The 23689-nt window shown below is 55.0% G+C and overlaps 1 protein-coding gene across 1 annotated transcript in view; it reads left to right on the forward strand.

Moving 5' to 3' along the window:
- Positions 1-2054: 2054 nt before the first annotated feature.
- Positions 2055-23689, forward strand: part of CLCN1 (chloride voltage-gated channel 1) — a gene marked incomplete at its 5' end in the record, with an annotated part of 596613 nt that continues 574978 nt past the window's right edge. The window contains one exon of the mRNA XM_086928421.1: positions 2055-2234. Within this exon, the coding sequence (XP_086784547.1) occupies positions 2055-2234 (180 nt within the window). The remainder of the gene's footprint in view (positions 2235-23689) is intronic.

Consider the following 23689-nt stretch of genomic DNA (forward strand, 5'->3'; position numbering starts at 1 on the left):
TCTTCTCTTCTCTTCTCTTCTCTTCTCTTCTCTTCTCTTCTCTTCTCTTCTCGTCTCTTCTCTTCTCTTCTCTTCTCTTCTCTTCTCTTCTCTTCTCTTCTCTTCTCTTCTCTTCTCTTCTCTCTCTCCTCACTTCTCTTCTCTTCTCTTCTCTTCTCTTCTCTTCTCTCCTCTTCTCTTCTCTTCTCTTCTCTTCTCTTCTCTCCTCTTCTCTTCTCTTCTCTTCTCTTCTCTTCTCTTCTCTTCTCTTCTCTTCTCTCCTCTTCTCTTCTCTTCTCTTCTCTTCTCTCCTCTTCTCTTCTCTTCTCTTCTCTTCTCTTCTCTTCTCTTCTCTTCTCTTCTCTTCTCTTCTCTTCTCTTCTCGTCTCTTCTCTTCTCTTCTCTTCTCTTCTCTTCTCTTCTCTTCTCTCTCTCCTCACTTCTCTTCTCTTCTCTTCTCTTCTCTTCTCTTCTCTTCTCTTCTCTTCTCTTCTCTTCTCTTCTTCTCTCTTCTCTTCTCTTCTCTTCTCTTCTCTTCTCTTCTCCTCTCTTCTCTTCTCTTCTCTCTCTCCTCACTTCTCTTCTCTTCTCTTCTCTTCTCTTCTCTCCTCTTCTCTTCTCTTCTCTTCTCTTCTCTTCTCTCCTCTCCTCTTCTCTTCTCGTCTCTTCTCTTCTCTTCTCTTCTCTTCTCTTCTCTTCTCTTCTCTTCTCTTCTCTTCTCTTCGCTCTCTTCTCTTCTCTCTCTTCTCTTCTCTTCTCTTCTCTTCTCTTCTCTTCTCTTCTCTTCTCTTCTCGTCTCTTCTCTTCTCTTCTCTTCTCTTCTCTTCTCTTCTCTTCTCTTCTCTTCTCTTCTCTTCTCGTCTCTTCTCTTCTCTTCTCTTCTCTTCTCTTCTCTTCTCTTCTCTTCTCTTCTCTTCTCTTCTCTTCTCTTCTCGTCTCTTCTCTTCTCTTCTCTTCTCTTCTCTTCTCTTCTCTTCTCTTCTCTTCTCCTCTCCTCTCGTCTCTTCTCTTCTCTTCTCTTCTCTTCTCTTCTCTTCTCTTCTCTTCTCTTCTCTTCTCTTCTCTTCTCTTCTCTCCTCTCCTCTCCTCTTCTCTTCTCTCTTCTCTTCTCTTCTCTTCTCTTCTCTCTTCTCTTCTCTTCTCTTCTCTTCTCTTCTCTTCTCTTCTCTTCTCTTCTCTTCTCCTCTCCTCTCCTCTCTCTCTTCTCTTCTCTTCTCTTCTCTTCTCTTCTCTTCTCTTCTCTTCTCTTCTCTTCTCTTCTCTTCTCTTCTCTTCTTCTTTCTCTTCTCTTCTTCCTCTCTTCTCTTCTCCTCTCTTCTCTTCTCCTCTCTTCTCTTCTCTTCTCTTCTCTTCTCTTCTCTTCTCTTCTCTTCTCTTCTCTTCTCTTCTCGTCTCTTCTCTTCTCTTCTCTTCTCTTCTCTTCTCTTCTCTTCTCTTCTCTTCTCTCCTCTCCTCTCCTCTTCTCTTCTCTCTTCTCTTCTCTTCTCTTCTCTTCTCTTCTCTTCTCTCTTCTCTTCTCTTCTCTTCTCTTCTCTTCTCTTCTCTTCTCCTCTCCTCTCCTCTCTCTCTCTTCTCTTCTCTTCTCTTCTCTTCTCTTCTCTTCTCTTCTCTTCTCTTCTCTTCTCTTCTCTTCTCTTCTCTTCTCTTCTCTTCTCTTCTCCTCTCTCTCTTCTCCTCTCTTCTCTTCTCTTCTCTTCTCTTCTCTTCTCTTCTCTTCTCTTCTCTTCTCTCTCTTCTCTCCTCTCCTTCCTCTCCTCTCCTCTCCTCTCCTCTCCTCTCCTCTCCTCTCCTCTCCTTCCTCTCCTCTCCTTCCTCTCCTCCATAGCTCCTCAGGATCCCTCCTTGCACACCTGATATTCAATCCTTGCAGAGTTCACTCCGGCCAAGTGCAGCTCAGATGTGGCCCCACGTGACGCCCCCAGCGAGGCGCTATAAATAGTTTTATCAGTGCAGAGCGGCCCTTCCTTCCCCAGGAGGAGTAACCCACCCTGGGGGGAGCCTGAAGGTGCGCGGGGCCCCCGGGGGCGCAGGGCCACGGGTCCCCACATGGCGGCCTCTGAGGACGCCCCGACAAGGCCCGGAGCCCGAGGGAGGGGGGCGGCGAGTACGGATGGTGGGGGACGACCCCAGTACCACTACGTCCAGTTCAGGAATTGCCTGAGCTACGGGATCCCGGTCGAGAGGCGCCTGGAGGCAAAGGCGGAGGCGCTGGAGGGCCCGGGGCCACCGAGGGCCGCCCGCAGCTGCAGGAACAGGTGATCAGTGGGCAAAGGGGTCAAGAGGTCAACCAGGGGCAGGATGGAGAGGGGGAGACAGAGGTGGGATGGGGTACGGGTGGTACAAGCGCAAACTACGGGTAGGGAGCAGGCTCGTAGTGTAAAGGGCGGGGGGCGCATGGTGCAAGGGTGCGCCTGTGTCACCACGGAGAGTGAATATGCAGGAAGTGTGAGGGTGCGCCTGTGTCACCACGGAGAGTGAATATGCAGGTAGTGTGAGGGTGCACCTGTGTCACCACGGAGAGTGAATATGCAGGTAGTGTAAGGGTGCGCCTGTGTCACCACGGAGAGTGAATATGCAGGTAGTGTAAGGGTGCGCCTGTGTCACCACGGAGAGTGAATATGCAGGTAGTGTGAGGGTGCACCTGTGTAACCACGGAGAGTGAATATGCAGGTAGTGTGAGGGTGCACCTGTGTCACCACGGAGAGTGAATATGCAGGTAGTGTGAGGGTGCGCCTGTGTCACTACGGAGAGTGAATATGTAGTAGTGTAAGGGTGCGCCTGTGTCACTGTGGAGAGTGAATATGTAGGCAGTGTAAGGGTGCGCCTGTGTCACTACGGAGAGTGAATATGCAGGAAGTGTGAGGGTGCGCCTGTGTCACTACGGAGAGTGAATATGCAGGTAGTGTAAGGGTGCGCCTGTGTCACTACAGAGAGTGAATATGCAGTTAGTGTGAGGGTGCGCCTGTGTCACCACGGAGAGTGAATATGCAGTTAGTGTGAGGGTGCGCCTGTGTCACCACGGAGAGTGAATATGCAGGTAGTGTGAGGGTGCGCCTGTGTCACCACGGAGAGTGAATATGCAGGTAGTGTGAGGGTGCGCCTTTGTCACCACGGAGAGTGAATATGCAGATAGTGTAAGGGTGCGCCTGTGTCACTACGGAAAGTGAATATGCAGGTAGTGTGAGGGTGCGCCTGTGTCACCACGGAGAGTGAATATGCAGGTAGTGTCAGGGTGCGCCTGTGTCACTACGGAAAGTGAATATGCAGGTAGTGTGAGGGTGCGCCTGTGTCACCACGGAGAGTGAATATGCAGGAAGTGTGAGGGTGCGCCTGTGTCACCACGGAGAGTGAATATGCAGGTAGTGTAAGGGTGCGCCTGTGTCACCACGGAGAGTGAATATGTAGAAGTGTGAGGGTGCACCTGTGTCACTGTGGAGAGTGAATATGCAGGAAGTGTAAGGGTGCGCCTGTGTCACCACGGAGAGTGAATATGCAGGTAGTGTGAGGGTGCGCCTGTGTCACCACGGAGAGTGAATATCAGGTAGTGTGAGGGTGCGCCTGTGTCACCACGGAGAGTGAATATGCAGGTAGTGTAAGGGTGCGCCTGTGTCACCACAGAGAGTGAATATGCAGGAAGTGTAAGGGTGCGCCTGTGTCACCACGGAGAGTGAATATGTAGGAAGTGTGAGGGTGAGCCTGTGTCACCACGGAGAGTGAATATGCAGGTAGTGTAAGGGTGCCCTGTGTCACCACGGAGAGTGAATATGTAGGAAGTGTGAGGGTGAGCCTGTGTCACCACGGAGAGTGAATATGCAGGTAGTGTGAGGGTGCGCCTGTGTCACCACGGAGAGTGAATATGCAGGAAGTGTAAGGGTGCGCCTGTGTCACCACGGAGAGTGAATATGCAGGTAGTGTAAGGGTGCGCCTGTGTCACACGGAGAGTGAATATGCAGGAAGTGTAAGGGTGCGCCTGTGTCACCACCGAGAGTGAATATGCAGAAGTGTGAGGGGTGCGCCTGTGTCACTGTGGAGAGTGAATATGCAGGTAGTGTAAGGGTGCCCCTGTGTCACCACGGAGAGTGAATATGTAGGAAGTGTGAGGGTGAGCCTGTGTCACCACGGAGAGTGAATATGCAGGTAGTGTGAGGGTGCGCCTGTGTCACCACGGAGAGTGAATATGCAGGAAGTGTAAGGGTGCGCCTGTGTCACCACGGAGAGTGAATATGCAGGTAGTGTAAGGGTGGGCCTTTGTAACCACGGAGAGTGAATATGCAGGTAGTGTGAGGGTGCGCCTGTGTCACCACGGAGAGTGAATATGCAGGTAGTGTAAGGGTGGGCCTGTGTCACCACGGAGAGTGAATATGCAGGTAGTGTAAGGTTGCGCCTGTGTCACCACGGAGAGTGAATATGCAGGTAGTGCAAGGGTGCGCCTGTGTCACCACGGAGAGTGAATATGCAGGTAGTGCAAGGGTGCGCCTGTGTCACCACGGAGAGTGAATATGCAGGTAGTGCAAGGGTGCGCCTGTGTCACCACGGAGAGTGAATATGCAGGTAGTGTTAGGGTGCGCCTGTGTCACCACGGAGAGTGAATATGTAGGCAGTGTAAGGGTGCGCCTGTGTCACCACGGAGAGTGAATATGCAGGAAGTGTGAGGGTGCGCCTGTGTCACTACGGAGAGTGAATATGCAGGTAGTGTAAGGGTGCGCCTGTGTCACCACGGAGAGTGAATATGTAGGCAGTGTAAGGGTGCGCCTGTGTCACCACGGAGAGTGAATATGCAGGAAGTGTGAGGGTGCGCCTGTGTCACTACGGAGAGTGAATATGCAGGTAGTGTAAGGGTGCACCTGTGTCACCACGGAGAGTGAATATGCAGGTAGTGCAAGGAAGCGCCTGTGTCACCATGGAGAGTGAATATGCAGGTAGTGTGAGGGTGCGCCTGTGTCACCACGGAGAGTGAATATGCAGGTAGTGTAAGGGTGGGCCTGTGTCACCACGGAGAGTGAATATGCAGGTAGTGTAAGGTTGCGCCTGTGTCACCACGGAGCGTGAATATGCAGGTAGTGTCAGGGTGCGCCTGTGTCACCACGGAGAGTGAATATGCAGGTAGTGTGAGGGCGCCCCTGTGTCACCACGGAGAGTGAATATGCAGGTAGTGTAAGGGTGCGCCTGTGTCACCACGGAGAGTGAATATGCAGGTAGTGCAAGGGTGCGCCTGTGTCACCACGGAGAGTGAATATGCAGGTAGTGTTAGGGTGCGCCTGTGTCACTACGGAGAGTGAATATGCAGGTAGTGTAAGGGTGCGCCTGTGTCACCACGGAGCGTGAATATGCAGGAAGTGTGAGGGTGCGCCTGTGTCACCACGGAGAGTGAATATGCAGGTAGTGTAAGGGTGCGCCTGTGTCACCACGGAGAGTGAATATGCAGGAAGTGTGAGGGTTCGCCTGTGTGACTGTGGAGAGTGAATATGCAGGTAGTGTAAGGGTGCGCCTGTGTCACTAAGGAGAGTGAATATGTAGGTAGTGTAAGGGTGCGCCTGTGTGACTGTGGAGAGTGAATATGCAGGAAGTGTGAGGGTGCGCCTGTGTCACCACGGAGAGTGAATATGCAGGTAGTGTTAGGGTGCGCCTGTGTCACCACGGAGAGTGAATATGCAGGTAGTGTAAGGGTGCGCCTGTGTCACCACGGAGAGTGAATATGCAGGAAGTGTGAGGGTGCGCCTGTGTGACTGTGGAGAGTGAATATGCAGGTAGTGTAAGGGTGCGCCTGTGTCACTAAGGAGAGTGAATATGTAGGTAGTGTAAGGGTGCGCCTGTGTGACTGTGGAGAGTAAATATGCAGGAAGTGTGAGGGTGCGCCTGTGTCACCACGGAGAGTGAATATGCAGGTAGTGTAAGGGTGCGATTGTGTCACCACGGAGAGTGAATATGCAGGTAGTGTGAGGGTGCCCCTGTGTCACCACGGAGAGTGAATATGCAGGTAGTGTAAGGGTGCGCCTGTGTCACTGTGGAGAGTGAATATGCAGGAAGTGTGAGGGTGCGCCTGTGTCACCACGGAGAGTGAATATGCAGGAAGTGTGAGGGTGCGCCTGTGTCACCACGGAGAGTGAATATGCAGGTAGTGTAAGGGTGCGCTTGTGTCACCACGGAGAGTGAATATGCAGGTAGTGTGAGGGTGCGCCTGTGTCACCACGGAGAGTGAATATGCAGGTAGTGTAAGGGTGCACCTGTGTCACCACGGAGAGTGAATATGCAGGTAGTGTAAGGGTGCACCTGTGTCACCACGGAGAGTGAATATGCAGGAAGTGTGAGGGTGCGCCTGTGTCACCACGGAGAGTGAATATGCAGGAAGTGTGAGGGTGCGCCTGTGTCACCACGGAGAGTGAATATGCAGGTAGTGTAAGGGTGCGCCTGTGTCACTACGGAGAGTGAATATGTAGGTAGTGTAAGGGTGCGCCTGTGTCACTGTGGAGAGTGAATATGTAGGAAGTGTGAGGGTGCGCCTGTGTCACCACGGAGAGTGAATATGCAGGAAGTGTGAGGGTGCGCCTGTGTCACCACGGAGAGTGAATATGCAGGTAGTGTAAGGGTGCGCTTGTGTCACCACGGACAGTGAATATGCAGGTAGTGTAAGGTTGCGCCTGTGTCACCATGGAGAGTGAATATGCAGGTAGTGTAAGGGTGCGCCTGTGTCACCACAGAGAGTGAATATGCAGGTAGTGTAAGGGGTGCGCCTGTGTCACTGTGGAGAGTGAATATGCAGGAAGTGTGAGGGTGCGCCTGTGTCACCACGGAGAGTGAATATGCAGGAAGTGTGAGGGTGCGCCTGTGTCACCACGGAGAGTGAATATGCAGGTAGTGTAAGGGTGCGCTTGTGTCACCACGGAGAGTGAATATGCAGGTAGTGTAAGGTTGCGCCTGTGTCACCACGGAGAGTGAATATGCAGGTAGTGTAAGGGTGCGCCTGTGTCACCACGGAGAGTGAATAGGCAGGTAGTGTTAGGGTGCGCCTGTGTCATACGGAGAGTGAATATGCAGGTAGTGTAAGGGTGCCCCTGTGTCACCACGGAGAGTGAATATGCAGGTAGTGTAAGGGTGCGCCTGTGTCACCACGGAGAGTGAATATGCAGGTAGTGTAAGGGTGCGCCTGTGTCACCACGGAGAGTGAATATGCAGGTAGTGTAAGGGTGTGCCTGTGTCACCACGGAGGGTGAATATGCAGGTAGTGTCAGGGTGCGCCTGTGTCACTACGGAGAGTGAATATGCAGGTAGTGTGAGGGTGGGCCTGTGTCACCACGGAGAGTGAATATGCAGGTAGTGTAAGGGTGCGTCTGTGTCACCACGGAGAGTGAATATGCAGGTAGTGTAAGTGTGCGCCTGTGTCACTACGGAGAGTGAATATGTAGGTAGTGTAAGTGTGCGCCTGTGTCACTACGGAGAGTGAATATGCAGGTAGTGTGAGGGTGCGCCTGTGTCACCACGGAGAGTGAATATGCAGGTAGTGCAAGGGTGCGCCTGTGTCACCACGGAGAGTGAATATGCAGGAAGTGTAAGGGTGCGCCTGTGTCACCATGGAGAGTGAATATGCAGGTAGTGTCAGGGTGCGCCTGTGTCACCACAGAGAGTGAATATGCAGGTAGTGTCAGGGTGCGCCTGTGTCACCACGGAGAGTGAATATGCAGGAAGTTTAAGGGTGCGCCTGTGTCACCACGGAGAGTGAATATGCAGGAAGTGTAAGGGTGCGCCTGTGTCACTACGGAGAGTGAATATGCAGGTAGTGTAAGGGTGCGCCTGTGTCACCACGGAGAGTGAATATGCAGGAAGTGTGATGGTGCGCCTGTGTCACTACGGAGAGTGAATATGCAGGTAGTGTAAGGGTGCGCCTGTGTCACTACGGAGAGTGAATATGCAGGTAGTGTAAGGGTGCCCCTGTGTCACCACGGAGAGTGAATATGCAGGAAGTGTGATGGTGCGCCTGTGTCACTACAGAAAGTGAATATGCAGGTAGTGTAAGGGTGCGCCTGTGTCACCACGGAGAGTGAATATGCAGGTAGTGTAAGGGTGCCCCTGTGTCACCACGGAGAGTGAATATGCAGGTAGTGTAAGGGTGCGCCTGTGTCACCACGGAGAGTGAATATGCAGGTAGTGTAAGGGTGCGCCTGTGTCACCACGGAGAGTGAATATGCAGGTAGTGTAAGGGTGCCCCTGTGTCACTGTGGAGAGTGAATATGTAGGCAGTGTAAGGGTGCGCCTGTGTCACCACGGAGAGTGAATATGCAGGAAGTGTAAGGGTGCGCCTGTGTCACTACGGAGAGTGAATATGCAGGTAGTGTAAGGGTGCGCCTGTGTCACCACGGAGAGTGAATATGCAGGTAGTGTAAGGGTGCACCTGTGTCACCACGGAGAGTGAATATGCAGGTAGTGTAAGGGTGCGCCTGTGTCACTGTGGAGAGTGAATATGTAGGCAGTGTAAGGGTGCGCCTGTGTCACTACGGAGAGTGAATATGCAGGAAGTGTGAGGGTGCGCCTGTGTCACTACGGAGAGTGAATATGCAGGTAGTCTAAGGGTGCGCCTGTGTCACTACGGAGAGTGAATATGCAGGTAGTGTAAGGGTGCGCCTGTGTCACCACGGAGAGTGAATATGCAGGTAGTGTAAGGGTGCGCCTGTGTCACCACGGAGAGTGAATATGCAGGTAGTGTTAGGGTGCGCCTGTGTCACTACAGAGAGTGAATATGCAGTTAGTGTAAGGGTGCCGCTGTGTCACCACGGAGAGTGAATATGCAGGTAGTGTAAGGGTGCGCCTGTGTCACCACGGAGAGTGAATATGCAGGTAGTGTAAGGGTGCGCCTGTGTCACCACGGAGAGTGAATATGCAGGTAGTGTAAGGGTGTGCCTGTGTCACCACGGAGTGTGAATATGCAGGTAGTGTCAGGGTGCACCTGTGTCACCACGGAGAGTGAATATGCAGGTAGTGTGAGGGTGGGCCTGTGTCACCACGGAGAGTGAATATGCAGGTAGTGTAAGGGTGCGTCTGTGTCACCACGGAGAGTGAATATGCAGGTAGTGTCAGGGTGCGTCTGTGTCACCACGGGGAGTGAATATGCAGGTAGTGTAAGTGTGCGCCTGTGTCACTACGGAGAGTGAATATGTAGGTAGTGTAAGTGTGCGCCTGTGTCACTACGGAGAGTGAATATGCAGGTAGTGTGAGGGTGCGCCTGTGTCACCACGGAGAGTGAATATGCAGGTAGTGTAAGGTTGCGCCTGTGTCACCACGGAGCGTGAATATGCAGGTAGTGTCAGGGTGCGCCTGTGTCACCACGGAGAGTGAATATGCAGGTAGTGTGAGGGCGCCCCTCTGTCACCACGGAGAGTGAATATGCAGGTAGTGTAAGGGTGCGCCTGTGTCACCACGGAGAGTGAATATGCAGGTAGTGTAAGGGTGCGCCTGTGTCACCACGGAGAGTGAATATGCAGGTAGTGCAAGGGTGCGCCTGTGTCACCATGGAGAGTGAATATGCAGGTAGGGTGAGGGTGCGCCTGTGTCACCACGGAGAGTGAATATGCAGGTAGTGTAAGGTTGCGCCTGTGTCACCACGGAGCGTGAATATGCAGGAAGTGTGAGGGTGCGCCTGTGTCACTACGGAGAGTGAATATGTAGGTAGTGTAAGGGTGCGCCTGTGTCACTGTGGAGAGTGAATATGCAGGTAGTGTGAGGGTGCGCCTGTGTCACTACAGAGAGTGAATATGCAGGTAGTGTGAGGGTGCGCCTGTGTCACTACAGAGAGTGAATATGCAGGTAGTGTCAGGGTGCGCCTGTGTCACCATGGAGAGTGAATATGCAGGTAGTGTTAGGGTGCGCCTGTGTCACTACAGAGAGTGAATATGCAGGTAGTGTAAGGGTGCCGCTGTGTCACCACGGAGAGTGAATATGCAGGTAGTGTAAGGGTGCGCCTGTGTCACCACGGAGAGTGAATATGCAGGTAGTGTAAGGGTGCGCCTGTGTCACCACGGAGAGGGAATATGCAGGTAGTGTAAGGGTGTGCCTGTGTCACCACGGAGAGTGAATATGCAGGTAGTGTCAGGGTGCGCCTGTGTCACTACGGAGAGTGAATATGCAGGTAGTGTGAGGGTGCGCCTGTGTCACCACAGAGAGTGAATATGCAGGTAGTGTAAGGTTGCGCCTGTGTCACCACGGAGCGTGAATATGCAGGTAGTGTCAGGGTGCGCCTGTGTCACCACGGAGAGTGAATATGCAGGTAGTGTGACGGTGCCCCTGTGTCACCACGGAGAGTGAATATGCAGGTAGTGTAAGGGTGCGCCTGTGTCACCACGGAGAGTGAATATGCAGGTAGTGTAAGGGTGCGCCTGTGTCACCACGGAGAGTGAATATGCAGGTAGTGCAAGGGTGCGCCTGTGTCACCATGGAGAGTGAATATGCAGGTAGTGTGAGGGTGCGCCTGTGTCACCACGGAGAGTGAATATGCAGGTAGTGTAAGGTTGCGCCTGTGTCACCACGGAGCGTGAATATGCAGGAAGTGTGAGGGTGCGCCTGTGTCACTACGGAGAGTGAATATGTAGGTAGTGTAAGGGTGCGCCTGTGTCACTGTGGAGAGTGAATATGCAGGTAGTGTGAGGGTGCGCCTGTGTCACTACAGAGAGTGAATATGCAGGTAGTGTCAGGGTGCGCCTGTGTCACTACAGAGAGTGAATATGCAGGTAGTGTCAGGGTGCGCCTGTGTCACCACGGAGAGTGAATATACAGGAAGTGTGAGGGTGCGCCTTTGTCACCAATGAGAGTGAATATGCAGGTAGTGTGAGGGTGCGCCTTTGTCACCACGGAGAGTGAATATGCAGGTAGTGTGAGGGTGCGCCTGTGTCACTGTGGAGAGTGAATATGCAGGTAGTGTCAGGGTGCGCCTGTGTCACTACGGAGAGTAAATATGCAGGTAGTGTAAGGGTGCCCCTGTGTCACCACGGAGAGTGAATATGCAGGTAGTGTCAGGGTTCGCCTGTGTCACCATGGAGAGTGAATATGCAGGAAGTGTAAGGTGCGCCTGTGTCACCATGGAGAGTGAATATGCAGGTAGTGTAAGGGTGCGCCTGTGTCACCACAGAGAGTGAATATGCAGGTAGTGTCAGGGTGCGCCTTTGTCACCACGGAGAGTGAATATGCAGATAGTGTAAGGGTGCGCCTGTGTCACCACGGAGAGTGAATATGCAGGAAGTGTAAGGGTGCGCTTGTGTCACCACGGAGAGTGAATATGCAGGTAGTGTTAGGGTGCGCCTGTGTCACTACGGAGAGTGAATATGCAGGTAGTGTAAGGGTGCGCCTGTGTCACCACGGACAGTGAATATGCAGGTAGTGTTAGGGTGCGCCTGTGTCACTACGGAGAGTGAATATGCAGGTAGTGTAAGGGTTCCCCTGTGTCACCACGGAGAGTGAATATGCAGGTAGTGTAAGGGTGCGCCTGTGTCACCACGGAGAGTGAATATGCAGGTAGTGTAAGGGTGCGCCTGTGTCACCACGGAGAGTGAATATGCAGGTAGTGTAAGGGTGTGCCTGTGTCACCACGGAGAGTGAATATGCAGGTAGTGTCAGGGTGCGCCTGTGTCACCACGGAGAGTGAATATGCAGGTAGTGTGAGGGTGGGCCTGTGTCACCACGGAGAGTGAATATGCAGGTAGTGTATGGGTGCGTCTGTGTCACCACGGAGAGTGAATATGCAGGTAGTGTAAGTGTGCGCCTGTGTCACTACGGAGAGTGAATATGTAGGTAGTGTAAGTGTGCGCCTGTGTCACTACGGAGAGTGAATATGCAGGTAGTGTGAGGGTGCGCCTGTGTCAACACGGAGAGTGAATATGCAGGTAGTGCAAGGGTGCGCCTGTGTCACCACGGAGAGTGAATATGCAGGAAGTGTAAGGGTGCACCTGTGTCACCACAGAGAGTGAATATGCAGGTAGTGTCAGGGTGCGCCTGTGTCACCACAGAGAGTGAATATGCAGGTAGTGTCAGGGTGCGCCTGTGTCACCACGGAGAGTGAATATGCAGGAAGTGTAAGGGTGCGCCTGTGTCACCACGGAGAGTGAATATGCAGGAAGTGTAAGGGTGCGCCTGTGTCACTACGGAGAGTGAATATGCAGGTAGTGTAAGGGTGCGCCTGTGTCACCACGGAGAGTGAATATGCAGGAAGTGTGATGGTGCGCCTGTGTCACTACGGAGAGTGAATATGCAGGTAGTGTAAGGGTGCGCCTGTGTCACTACGGAGAGTGAATATGCAGGTAGTGTAAGGGTGCGCCTGTGTCACCACGGAGAGTGAATATGCAGGAAGTGTGATGGTGCGCCTGTGTCACTACAGAGAGTGAATATGCAGGTAGTGTAAGGGTGCGCCTGTGTCACCACGGAGAGTGAATATGCAGGTAGTGTAAGGGTGCCCCTGTGTCACCACGGAGAGTGAATATGCAGGTAGTGTAAGGGTGCGCCTGTGTCACCACGGAGAGTGAATATGCAGGTAGTGTAAGGGTGCGCCTGTGTCACCACGGAGAGTGAATATGCAGGTAGTGTAAGGGTGCGCCTGTGTCACTGTGGAGAGTGAATATGTAGGCAGTGTAAGGGTGCGCCTGTGTCACCACGGAGAGTGAATATGCAGGAAGTGTGAGGGTGCGCCTGTGTCACTACGGAGAGTGAATATGCAGGTAGTGTAAGGGTGCGCCTGTGTCACCACGGAGAGTGAATATGCAGGTAGTGTAAGGGTGCACCTGTGTCACCACGGAGAGTGAATATGCAGGTAGTGTAAGGGTGCGCCTGTGTCACTGTGGAGAGTGAATATGTAGGCAGTGTAAGGGTGCGCCTGTGTCACTACGGAGAGTGAATATGCAGGAAGTGTGAGGGTGCGCCTGTGTCACTACGGAGAGTGAATATGCAGGTAGTGTAAGGGTGCGCCTGTGTCACTACGGAGAGTGAATATGCAGGTAGTGTAAGGGTGTGCCTGTGTCACCACGGAGAGTGAATATGCAGGTAGTGTAAGGGTGCGCCTGTGTCACCACGGAGAGTGAATATGCAGGTAGTGTTAGGGTGCGCCTGTTTCACTACAGAGAGTGAATATGCAGTTAGTGTAAGGGTGCCGCTGTGTCACCACGGAGAGTGAATATGCAGGTAGTGTAAGGGTGCGCCTGTGTCACCACGGAGAGTGAATATGCAGGTAGTGTAAGGGTGCGCCTGTGTCACCACGGAGAGTGAATATGCAGGTAGTGTAAGGGTGTGCCTGTGTCACCACGGAGAGTGAATATGCAGGTAGTGTCAGGGTGCGCCTGTGTCACCACGGAGAGTGAATATGCAGGTAGTATGAGGGTGGGCCTGTGTCACCACGGAGAGTGAATATGCAGGTAGTGTAAGGGTGCGTCTGTGTCATCACGGAGAGTGAATATGCAGGTAGTGTCAGGGTGCGTCTGTGTCACCATGGAGAGTGAATATGCAGGTAGTGTAAGTGTGCGCCTGTGTCACTACGGAGAGTGAATATGTAGGTAGTGTAAGTGTGCGCCTGTGTCACTACGGAGAGTGAATATGCAGGTAGTGTGAGGGTGCGCCTGTGTCACCACGGAGAGTGAATATGCAGGTAGTGTAAGGTTGCGCCTGTGTCACCACGGAGCGTGAATATGCAGGTAGTGTCAGGGTGCGCCTGTGTCACCACGGAGAGTGAATATGCAGGTAGTGTGAGGGCGCCCCTGTGTCACCACGGAGAGTGAATATGCAGGTAGTGTAAGGGTGCGCCTGTGTCACCACGGAGAGTGAATATGCAGGTAGTGTAAGGGTGCGCCTGTGTCACCACGGAGAGTGAATATGCAGGTAGTGCAAGGGTGCGCCTGTGTCACCATGGAGAGTGAATATGCAGGCAGTGTGAGGGTGCGCCTGTGTCACCACGGAGAGTGAATATGCAGGTAGTGTAAGGTTGCGCCTGTGTCACCACGGAGCGTGAATATGCAGGAAGTGTGAGGGTGCGCCTGTGTAACTACGGAGAGTGAATATGTAGGTAGTGTAAGGGTGCGCCTGTGTCACTGTGGAGAGTGAATATGCAGGTAGTGTGAGGGTGCGCCTGTGTCACTACAGAGAGTGAATATGCAGGTAGTGTGAGGGTGCGCCTGTGTCACTACAGAGAGTGAATATGCAGGTAGTGTCAGGGTGCGCCTGTGTCACCATGGAGAGTGAATATGCAGGTAGTGTTAGGGTGCGCCTGTGTCACTACAGAGAGTGAATATGCAGGTAGTGTAAGGGTGCCGCTGTGTCACCACGGAGAGTGAATATGCAGGTAGTGTAAGGGTGCGCCTGTGTCACCACGGAGAGTGAATATGCAGGTAGTGTAAGGGTGCGCCTGTGTCACCACGGAGAGTGAATATGCAGGTAGTGTAAGGGTGTGCCTGTGTCACCACGGAGAGTGAATATGCAGGTAGTGTCAGGGTGCGCCTGTGTCACCACGGAGAGTGAATATGCAGGTAGTGTGAGGGTGGGCCTGTGTCACCACGGAGAGTGACTATGCAGGTAGTGTAAGGGTGCGTCTGTGTCACCACGGAGAGTGAATATGCAGGTAGTGTAAGTGTGCGCCTGTGTCACTACGGAGAGTGAATATGTAGGTAGTGTAATTGTGCGCCTGTGTCACTACGGAGAGTGAATATGCAGGTAGTGTGAGGGTGCACCTGTGTCACCACGGAGAGTGAATATGCAGGTAGTGTAAGGTTGCGCCTGGGTCACCACGGAGCGTGAATATGCAGGTAGTGTCAGGGTGCGCCTGTGTCACCACGGAGAGTGAATATGCAGGTAGTGTGACGGTGCCCCTGTGTCACCACGGAGAGTGAATATGCAGGTAGTGTAAGGGTGCGCCTGTGTCACCACGGAGAGTGAATATGCAGGTAGTGTAAGGGTGCGCCTGTGTCACCACGGAGAGTGAATATGCAGGTAGTGCAAGGGTGCGCCTGTGTCACCATGGAGAGTGAATATGCAGGTAGTGTGAGGGTGCGCCTGTGTCACCACGGAGAGTGAATATGCAGGTAGTGTAAGGTTGCGCCTGTGTCACCACGGAGCGTGAATATGCAGGAAGTGTGAGGGTGCGCCTGTGTCACTACGGAGAGTGAATATGTAGGTAGTGTAAGGGTGCGCCTGTGTCACTGTGGAGAGTGAATATGCAGGTAGTGTGAGGGTGCGCCTGTGTCACTACAGAGAGTGAATATGCAGGTAGTGTCAGGGTGCGCCTGTGTCACTACAGAGAGTGAATATGCATCTAGTGTCAGGGTGCGCCTGTGTCACCACGGAGAGTGAATATGCAGGAAGTGTGAGGGTGCGCCTTTGTCACCACGGAGAGTGAATATGCAGGTAGTGTGAGGATGCGCCTTTGTCACCACCGAGAGTGAATATGCAGGTAGTGTGAGGGTGCGCCTGTGTCACTGTGGAGAGTGAATATGCAGGTAGTGTCAGGGTGCGCCTGTGTCACTACGGAGAGTGAATATGCAGGTAGTGTAAGGGTGCCCCTGTGTCACCACGGAGAGTGAATATGCAGGTAGTGTCAGGGTGCGCCTGTGTCACCATGGAGAGTGAATATGCAGGAAGTGTAAGGGTGCGCCTGTGTCACCATGGAGAGTGAATATGCAGGTAGTGTAAGGGTGCGCCTGTGTCACCACAGAGAGTGAATATGCAGGTAGTGTCAGGGTGCGCCTTTGTCACCACGGAGAGTGAATATGCAGATAGTGTAAGGGTGCGCCTGTGTCATCACGGAGAGTGAATATGCAGGAAGTGTAAGGGTGCGCTTGTGTCACCACGGAGAGTGAATATGCAGGTAGTGTGAGGGTGCGCCTGTGTCACCACGGAGAGTGAATATGCAGGTAGTGTAAGGGTGCGCCTGTGTCACCACGGAGAGTGAATATGCAGGAAGTGTGAGGGTGCGCCTTTGTCACCACGGAGCGTGAATATGCAGGAAGTGTGAGGGTGCGCCTGTGTCACTACGGAGAGTGACTATGTAGGTAGTGTAAGGGTGCGCCTGTGTCACTGTGGAGAGTGAATATGCAGGTAGTGTGAGGGTGCGCCTGTGTCACTACAGAGAGTGAATATGCAGGTAGTGTCAGGGTGCGCCTGTGTCACTACAGAGAGTGAATATGCAGGGTGTTAGACGGACCGGGAGGGTCGGCCGAGATTACGGGGAGAGGTCTCCGGGGAGAGCCGTCTCCAACGACTGTACAGATAAGTAACTTCCCCCCCACAGACGGACACCACACAAGATTGAAGGTTAACGAGACTTTATATGCAATTCTTAGGTTACGATGATATGATACAAGGAGGTCTGGACTCAGGGGTCCCCTCGGTTCTAGTCTCTGGCTTAGGAAAAGGGGTAGCGGGACAGTCTTTGTTACCAATGAGTGGAAATTAGCTCTCAATCCTCGAGCTCGGCGTTCTAGATGATCGGGCCGCGGCGGAGCCAGGCAGGTCCCGAGATGGACGAATGAAAGACGACGGTCCGCGGCGGAGCCTGCAGGTCCCGGTGAAGATGACGGTTACAACGGTCCGCGGCCACGCCAGCAGGTCCCGACGACGATGAAGGATTTGAAGGTTGCGAAGGCTGTGGCAGCGCCAACAGGCAGGACGATGGTGCACAAGACAGAGCTACGGCAGCGCCAGTAGTCCGTCAAGGATGAGTTCCTCTTTACGTCTCTCGACTCCAAGATACAACTGCCTTCCTGCTCTGGAGCGGCCCCAGTTATAGGGCTGGCGTGCTTTGATGTCCGGACCCTCGCACTTGGAGGTCGGGAGGTCCGGGATGAGGGAGTCCAGACACCCAGCAGGGGGGTGGAGCCAGCGCCCGGGGAGGCGATGGGCGAGCGGCACTTGGCGGGGGAGAGCCATCGGCACCTCTTTCTCCCATTGACTTGCCAAGTAGCCCGCTCACCTCCTGGGTGGAGGGTGGTGCCGGAATGTCTGAGGCCGGGCCAGGCCCAGGGTTGAGGTCGATCGGGGGCCAGGCGGCCTCGTGGCGGAGTGTCCAAGATGGCGCCCCAGGCTGGGTGCGTGGGCCGGCAGTGGATCGGACCCACGAGGTCAACATGCTCGAGGGCAGGGGTCCCTGAGGGGACGGAGGACGTGCAATGGTGGTGTGTGGTACTTGCGTGACTGGACTCAGGCCTGGTTGGGCCGGGGGAGAGCGGCCCTTCATGTGGCCTGTCCAACATGCGTCCCCCCCAGCTGAAGGCGGGGAGAGTTACCCATCCTCTTGGGGACTCTCCTCGTCGAGGCGGAAAAACCGGGACAGGCCATCCGCGTTGGCGTGATCTGGCCCAGGCCGGTGTTCGACTGTGAAGTCCATACCTTGTAGGGAGATGGACCAGCGTAGCAACTTTGGGTTTTCCCCCCGCATATGCATCAGCCACTGCAGGGGTCGGTGGTCGGTCTGCACCCGAAAGTGGGTGCCAAAAAGGTAGGGCCGGAGCTTCTTGAGGGCCCATACCACAGCGAAGGCTTCCCTCTCTATGGTGCTCCAGCGTTGCTCCCGTGGTAGGAGTCTCCGGCTGATGAAGGCCACCGGTTGATCAAGGCCTTCGGTGTTCACTTGAGACAGGACTGCCCCAATGCCCTGGTCGGAGGCGTCCGTCTGGACGACGAACTCCCGGCTGTAGTCTGGGGCCTGGAGCACAGGAGCGGAACACATGGCGGCCTTCAATTGTTCAAATGCAGTTTGACACTCTGGGGTCCAGTTGACTTTCTTGGGCTGATTCTTTGACGTGAGTTCTGTGAGGGGCCCCACTATGGTACCATAGTCTTTCACGAACCTTCGGTAATAGCCCGTGAGGCCCAGGAAGGCTCGTACCTCAGTTTGGGTGATGGGGGGCTGCCAGTCCTGGATGGCGGCAATTTTCAGCTGTAGAGGGGCCACTAGGCCGCTTCCCACCTGGTGTCCGAGGTAGGTTACAGACCCTTGCCCAATTTGACACTTGCTGGCCTTGATCGTGAGGCCAGCTCGCTGAAGGGCTTGCAGCACTGCTCGGAGGTGGTGGAGGTGCTCGGTCCACTGGTGGCTGTATACGGCGATGTCGTCTAGGTAGGCGGCGCTGAATCCTTCGAGCCCCGCCAGGACCTGATTGACGAGCCGTTGGAATGTTGCTGGGGCATTCTTCATGCCGAAGGGCATGACCGTGAAATGGTAATGGCCATCGGGAGTGGAGAAGGCAGAACGTTCTTGCGCTCGGGGTGTGAGGCCGATCTGCCAATAGCCTGCTGTCAGGTCGAAGATGCTGAGGTAGCGGGCAGCTCCCATTCGGTCGACTAGTTCATCTGCCCGGGGGATGGGATGTGCGTCTGTTCGGGTGACCGCATTCAAGCCCCGGTAGTCGACGCAGAACCGGAGTTCTGGTGTGGTGCCGGGGGCAGCTGCTTTGGGGACCAGTACGACAGGGCTGGCCCAGGGACTGTCGGAGGGCTCGATGACCCCGAGCGTGAGCATCTTGGCTACTTCTTCCTGGATGCAGGCCCGTACCCGATCTGGCACGCGGTAGGCCCGGTGGCGGATAGGGGGGCTGTCCCCGGTGTCCACATCGTGCACACACCAGGAAGTGACACCTGGGGTGAGGGAGAACAGGCTGGCGAACTGTGACAGGAGGGCTTGACACTCTTGGCGTTGTTCTCTGGTGAGGGTCTCCGAGAGCCGGACCCCATCCACGGAGCCGTCTTGCTCCTGAGTCCGTAGGAGGTCAGGGAGAGGCTCGGAGTCTTCTTCAACCCCATTGTCTGTGGCCATCAGGAGGCTGAGCTCTGTTCGCACAAAGTGGGGCTTGAGTCTGTTAGCGTGGAGGACCCAGAGAGGGTTCCGGGAGGATTCCATGTCGAGGAGATAGGTGGCAGGACCCTTGCGCTCGATTACTTTGAAGGGCCCCGTCCATTTGTCTTGTAGGGCGCATGGCTCAGTGGGGGACATCACCCATACCTGTTGGCCAGGTTCGAATTCAATGGATGAGGCATTCTGGTCATACCATTTTTTCATGTCCTCTTGACTGGCCTCTAGGTTGGCTTTCGCTAGTTCTCTGAACCGCCGGGTCTGGTTGCGGAGGGTGAGGAGGTACCGGAAGACATCTGGAGGGTTCTTTAACGGAGGCATCTCCCAGCCCTCTTTGACTAGGCTGAGCGGCCCCCGCACTGGGTGTCCATATAGCAGTTCAAATGGGCTGAAGCCTAGGGATTTCTGAGGGACCTCTCGGTAGGCGAAGAGGAGGCACGGCAGCAGCACATCCCACTGGCGACGGAGGGGCTCTTCCAACCCCCCGATCATCCCCTTTAGCGTGCGGTTGAACCGCTCAACAAGTCCGTTCCCTTGGGGGTGATAGGGGGTCGTGAATCGGTAGGTGACCCCGCACTGCTGCCAGAGGGATTTCATGTATTTAGAGATAAAGTTCGTGCCTCTGTCGCTGACGACTTCTCGGGGGAAGCCCACACGGGAGAAGATCCTCATCAGAGCCCGGCCGACTACCTGGGCTGTCACAGTCCGCAGCGGGACAGCCTCAGGGTAGCGGGTGGCGTGGTCCACTAGCACCAAGATGAATCGATGGCCTTGTTTTGTGCGCGGGTCCAGGGGCCCCACAATGTCTATTCCGACCCTCTCAAATGGGGTAGTGACCACAGGGAAAGGTTGTAGGGGGGCCTTTAGTTTGCGGCCGCTCTTTCCACTGGCTTGGCACGTGGGGCAAGATCGGCAATGCTGGTGCACATCGTTCCTCATTTTGGGCCAGAAGAAGTGGGTCACTAGGCGACTGTAGGTTTTATCCTGTCCCAGGTGCCCTGCCAGGGGGACATCGTGGGCCAGGTTTAGCAGAAAGTCTCTAAAACGGAGGGGCACCACTAATACTCTGTTGGCCCCCAGCTCTGCGATTCTTTGCTCGCTGTACAGCAGATCATTGTCCCAGTAGACCCAATGAGCTCCGGAGGTATCCCCTGCGCTTTGGGCGAGCGCTTGCTGGCGGAGTCCCTCGAGGGAGGGACAGGTCTTCTGTTCTTGGCGAAATTGTTCTTGCGTGGGCCCTCCCTCTTGAGGCCACTGGTCGAGGTTAGCGAGGTCGGAGGGTTGAGCTGGTTCGGGGGGGATGTCATGGTCGGTGGTTTCGGCTGGGGCGACCGGAGGCGGTGGCGCCGGCCATTCGGGTTCTTCTGGGCGGTGGTTGGCACGGGCGGCCATGGACCGGGTGGTGACGCACGCCCAGTCTGGGACGCCTAACATCCCCAGGTGTTCTTTTCGCTCCACGGCTGCCCACGGAGAGCTTTCAAGGTCATTTCCAAGGAGGCAGTCTACGGGGGCGTCGTCTCGGACCGTTACTTTCAACATGCCGGAGACCCCTCCCCATTCGAAAGGGACGCAGGCCATCCGACACAAACTTTCCGAGTTATCGGCTGATCGTACAGGGCAGAGAATGTTCGGTAGATACTGTTCTGGGGCCACCAGGTGACAGCGGACGGCGGTTACACTGGCCCCGGTGTCACGAAGGGCTTCGGCCCGGCGTCCATTGATGCTCACCCATTGGCTGTACTTCTGGGTGTTAGCGGGTAGGGGGACCCGCGGGACCATGTCTTTCCCCCCTAAGCAGGCTAGAGCCATGGCGGCTGGCTCCCATTCTTGATGCTCCTGTTCATATTCCTCTTGTTCCTCTGAGATCTGTTCTTCCCCCAGAGCAGCAGCGGCTACTTGGCGGGGTCTTGGGCTCTGGTACTGGGGGCAGTTTGGGTCGTTTGCATAATGGCCGACTCGTTGGCATCGATGGCACGTAACGTTGGCTCGGTATCCCGGTCGCGCCGGGGTGCTGCCCCGGTTGGCCGGGGGGGTGGTGCTGGTAGCGGGGGTGTTGCTGGCTGCGGGGGCGGCCGGAGCGTTGTCTCTTCCTCGTCCTTGGCCCCCTCCTCCTCCTCTGGGTCGGTGCTGACCATTGTTGTTCCGGTTCTGTTCGTAGAACCCATTCCGGCCCACTCTGGTGATCTCCCACCGGTCAGCTTCCGCTGCGAGCTGCCGGGGATCTGTTAACTTGCTGTCGAGGAGGTGCTGGCGGAGTTCAATGAAGCAATTGTTCGACAGATGCTCCCATACCATCAGATTGAACAGTTGTTCGTAGGTTGTGACGTTGCTTCCTCTGATCCAGCCCTCGAAGGCTCGGCTAAAGTAGGTTACGTAGTCCACCCAAGTTGTACCCGGGATGCGGGTGCAGTCTCGGAACCTCTGACGGTACATCTCGGGTGTGAGGCCATAGCGGGTGAGGAGGGCCGCTTTCATATGGTCATATGAGGTCATCTGGTGGTCCGGGAGTTGTAGCAGGGTATCGCGGCCCTCATTGAGGAATCTCCCCCATAGACCGGCTCCCCAATCGCTTCTATCGATCCGGTGTGCAGTCATAGCGATTTCATAGGCCTTAAACCATTGCTGGATGTCGTCCTCTCGGAAATATTCTCGGACAACATCCTTGGGGATGTGTACCTTTTTCTCTGTGGCCCCTGAGGTGTGGGGTCGCTCGGGCACCCCTGCTTCTTTATTCTGCTTGCGCAGGTTGATCTCGGCTAGGTTTCGTTCGTGTTCGTACGCCAGTTTCTTTTCCTCGAGCTCCCTTTGTCTCTGTTTCTCCTCTCTTTCTTCTCGGAGACGCAGGTGCTCTAAGTTGATTTTTTGTTCGGCCAGCTTGAGTTCAATGTCCATCTTGAGTCGGGCCATTTCCAGCTTGTGTAGTCGGGTTCTTTCTCTTTCCTGGATCTCGTCTTGCGAGAGACCCGTTCTTTGCCCTTCAGGGGCCGTGGTGGTTTTTTCTGCGGTGCTTTGATCGGGGGTTCCGGCAGCCCCGGTCTCTGCCCAAGATTCTAGGGCATGCTTGAAATCGTCTTTGGTGCTTAGTCCGGTGGTAGCGATACCCAGTTCGATGCAGAATTGTTTTAGTTCACGATGGCTGTACTCCTCTAGTTTCTCCATTTGGAATTTCTCGGTTGATCCGCTTTCTTTAGTTGTCATTGTGATTTCGTCGTGGGGTGAGCTACTCTCTGTACGTTATGCGGTGATTCGAATCGCGCCGCTGGCCACCAATGTTAGACGGACCGGGAGGGTCGGCCGAGATTACGGGGAGAGGTCTCCGGGGAGAGCCGTCTCCAACGACTGTACAGATAAGTAACTTCCCCCCCACAGACGGACACCACACAAGATTGAAGGTTAACGAGACTTTATATGCAATTCTTAGGTTACGATGATATGATACAAGGAGGTCTGGACTCAGGGGTCCCCTCGGTTCTAGTCTCTGGCTTAGGAAAAGGGGTAGCGGGACAGTCTTTGTTACCAATGAGTGGAAATTAGCTCTCAATCCTCGAGCTCGGCGTTCTAGATGATCGGGCCGCGGCGGAGCCAGGCAGGTCCCGAGATGGACGAATGAAAGACGACGGTCCGCGGCGGAGCCTGCAGGTCCCGGTGAAGATGACGGTTACAACGGTCCGCGGCCACGCCAGCAGGTCCCGACGACGATGAAGGATTTGAAGGTTGCGAAGGCTGTGGCAGCGCCAACAGGCAGGACGATGGTGCACAAGACAGAGCTACGGCAGCGCCAGTAGTCCGTCAAGGATGAGTTCCTCTTTACGTCTCTCGACTCCAAGATACAACTGCCTTCCTGCTCTGGAGCGGCCCCAGTTATAGGGCTGGCGTGCTTTGATGTCCGGACCCTCGCACTTGGAGGTCGGGAGGTCCGGGATGAGGGAGTCCAGACACCCAGCAGGGGGGTGGAGCCAGCGCCCGGGGAGGCGATGGGCGAGCGGCACTTGGCGGGGGAGAGCCATCGGCACCTCTTTCTCCCATTGACTTGCCAAGTAGCCCGCTCACCTCCTGGGTGGAGGGTGGTGCCGGAATGTCTGAGGCCGGGCCAGGCCCAGGGTTGAGGTCGATCGGGGGCCAGGCGGCCTCGTGGCGGAGTGTCCAAGATGGCGCCCCAGGCTGGGTGCGTGGGCCGGCAGTGGATCGGACCCACGAGGTCAACATGCTCGAGGGCAGGGGTCCCTGAGGGGACGGAGGACGTGCAATGGTGGTGTGTGGTACTTGCGTGACTGGACTCAGGCCTGGTTGGGCCGGGGGAGAGCGGCCCTTCATGTGGCCTGTCCAACATGCGTCCCCCCCAGCTGAAGGCGGGGAGAGTTACCCATCCTCTTGGGGACTCTCCTCGTCGAGGCGGAAAAACCGGGACAGGCCATCCGCGTTGGCGTGATCTGGCCCAGGCCGGTGTTCGACTGTGAAGTCCATACCTTGTAGGGAGATGGACCAGCGTAGCAACTTTGGGTTTTCCCCCCGCATATGCATCAGCCACTGCAGGGGTCGGTGGTCGGTCTGCACCCGAAAGTGGGTGCCAAAAAGGTAGGGCCGGAGCTTCTTGAGGGCCCATACCACAGCGAAGGCTTCCCTCTCTATGGTGCTCCAGCGTTGCTCCCGTGGTAGGAGTCTCCGGCTGATGAAGGCCACCGGTTGATCAAGGCCTTCGGTGTTCACTTGAGACAGGACTGCCCCAATGCCCTGGTCGGAGGCGTCCGTCTGGACGACGAACTCCCGGCTGTAGTCTGGGGCCTGGAGCACAGGAGCGGAACACATGGCGGCCTTCAATTGTTCAAATGCAGTTTGACACTCTGGGGTCCAGTTGACTTTCTTGGGCTGATTCTTTGACGTGAGTTCTGTGAGGGGCCCCACTATGGT

This window comes from Lissotriton vulgaris, chromosome 7 (assembly GCF_964263255.1).
Source record: "Lissotriton vulgaris chromosome 7, aLisVul1.2, whole genome shotgun sequence".
Classification (NCBI taxonomy): Eukaryota; Metazoa; Chordata; class Amphibia; order Caudata; family Salamandridae; genus Lissotriton; species Lissotriton vulgaris.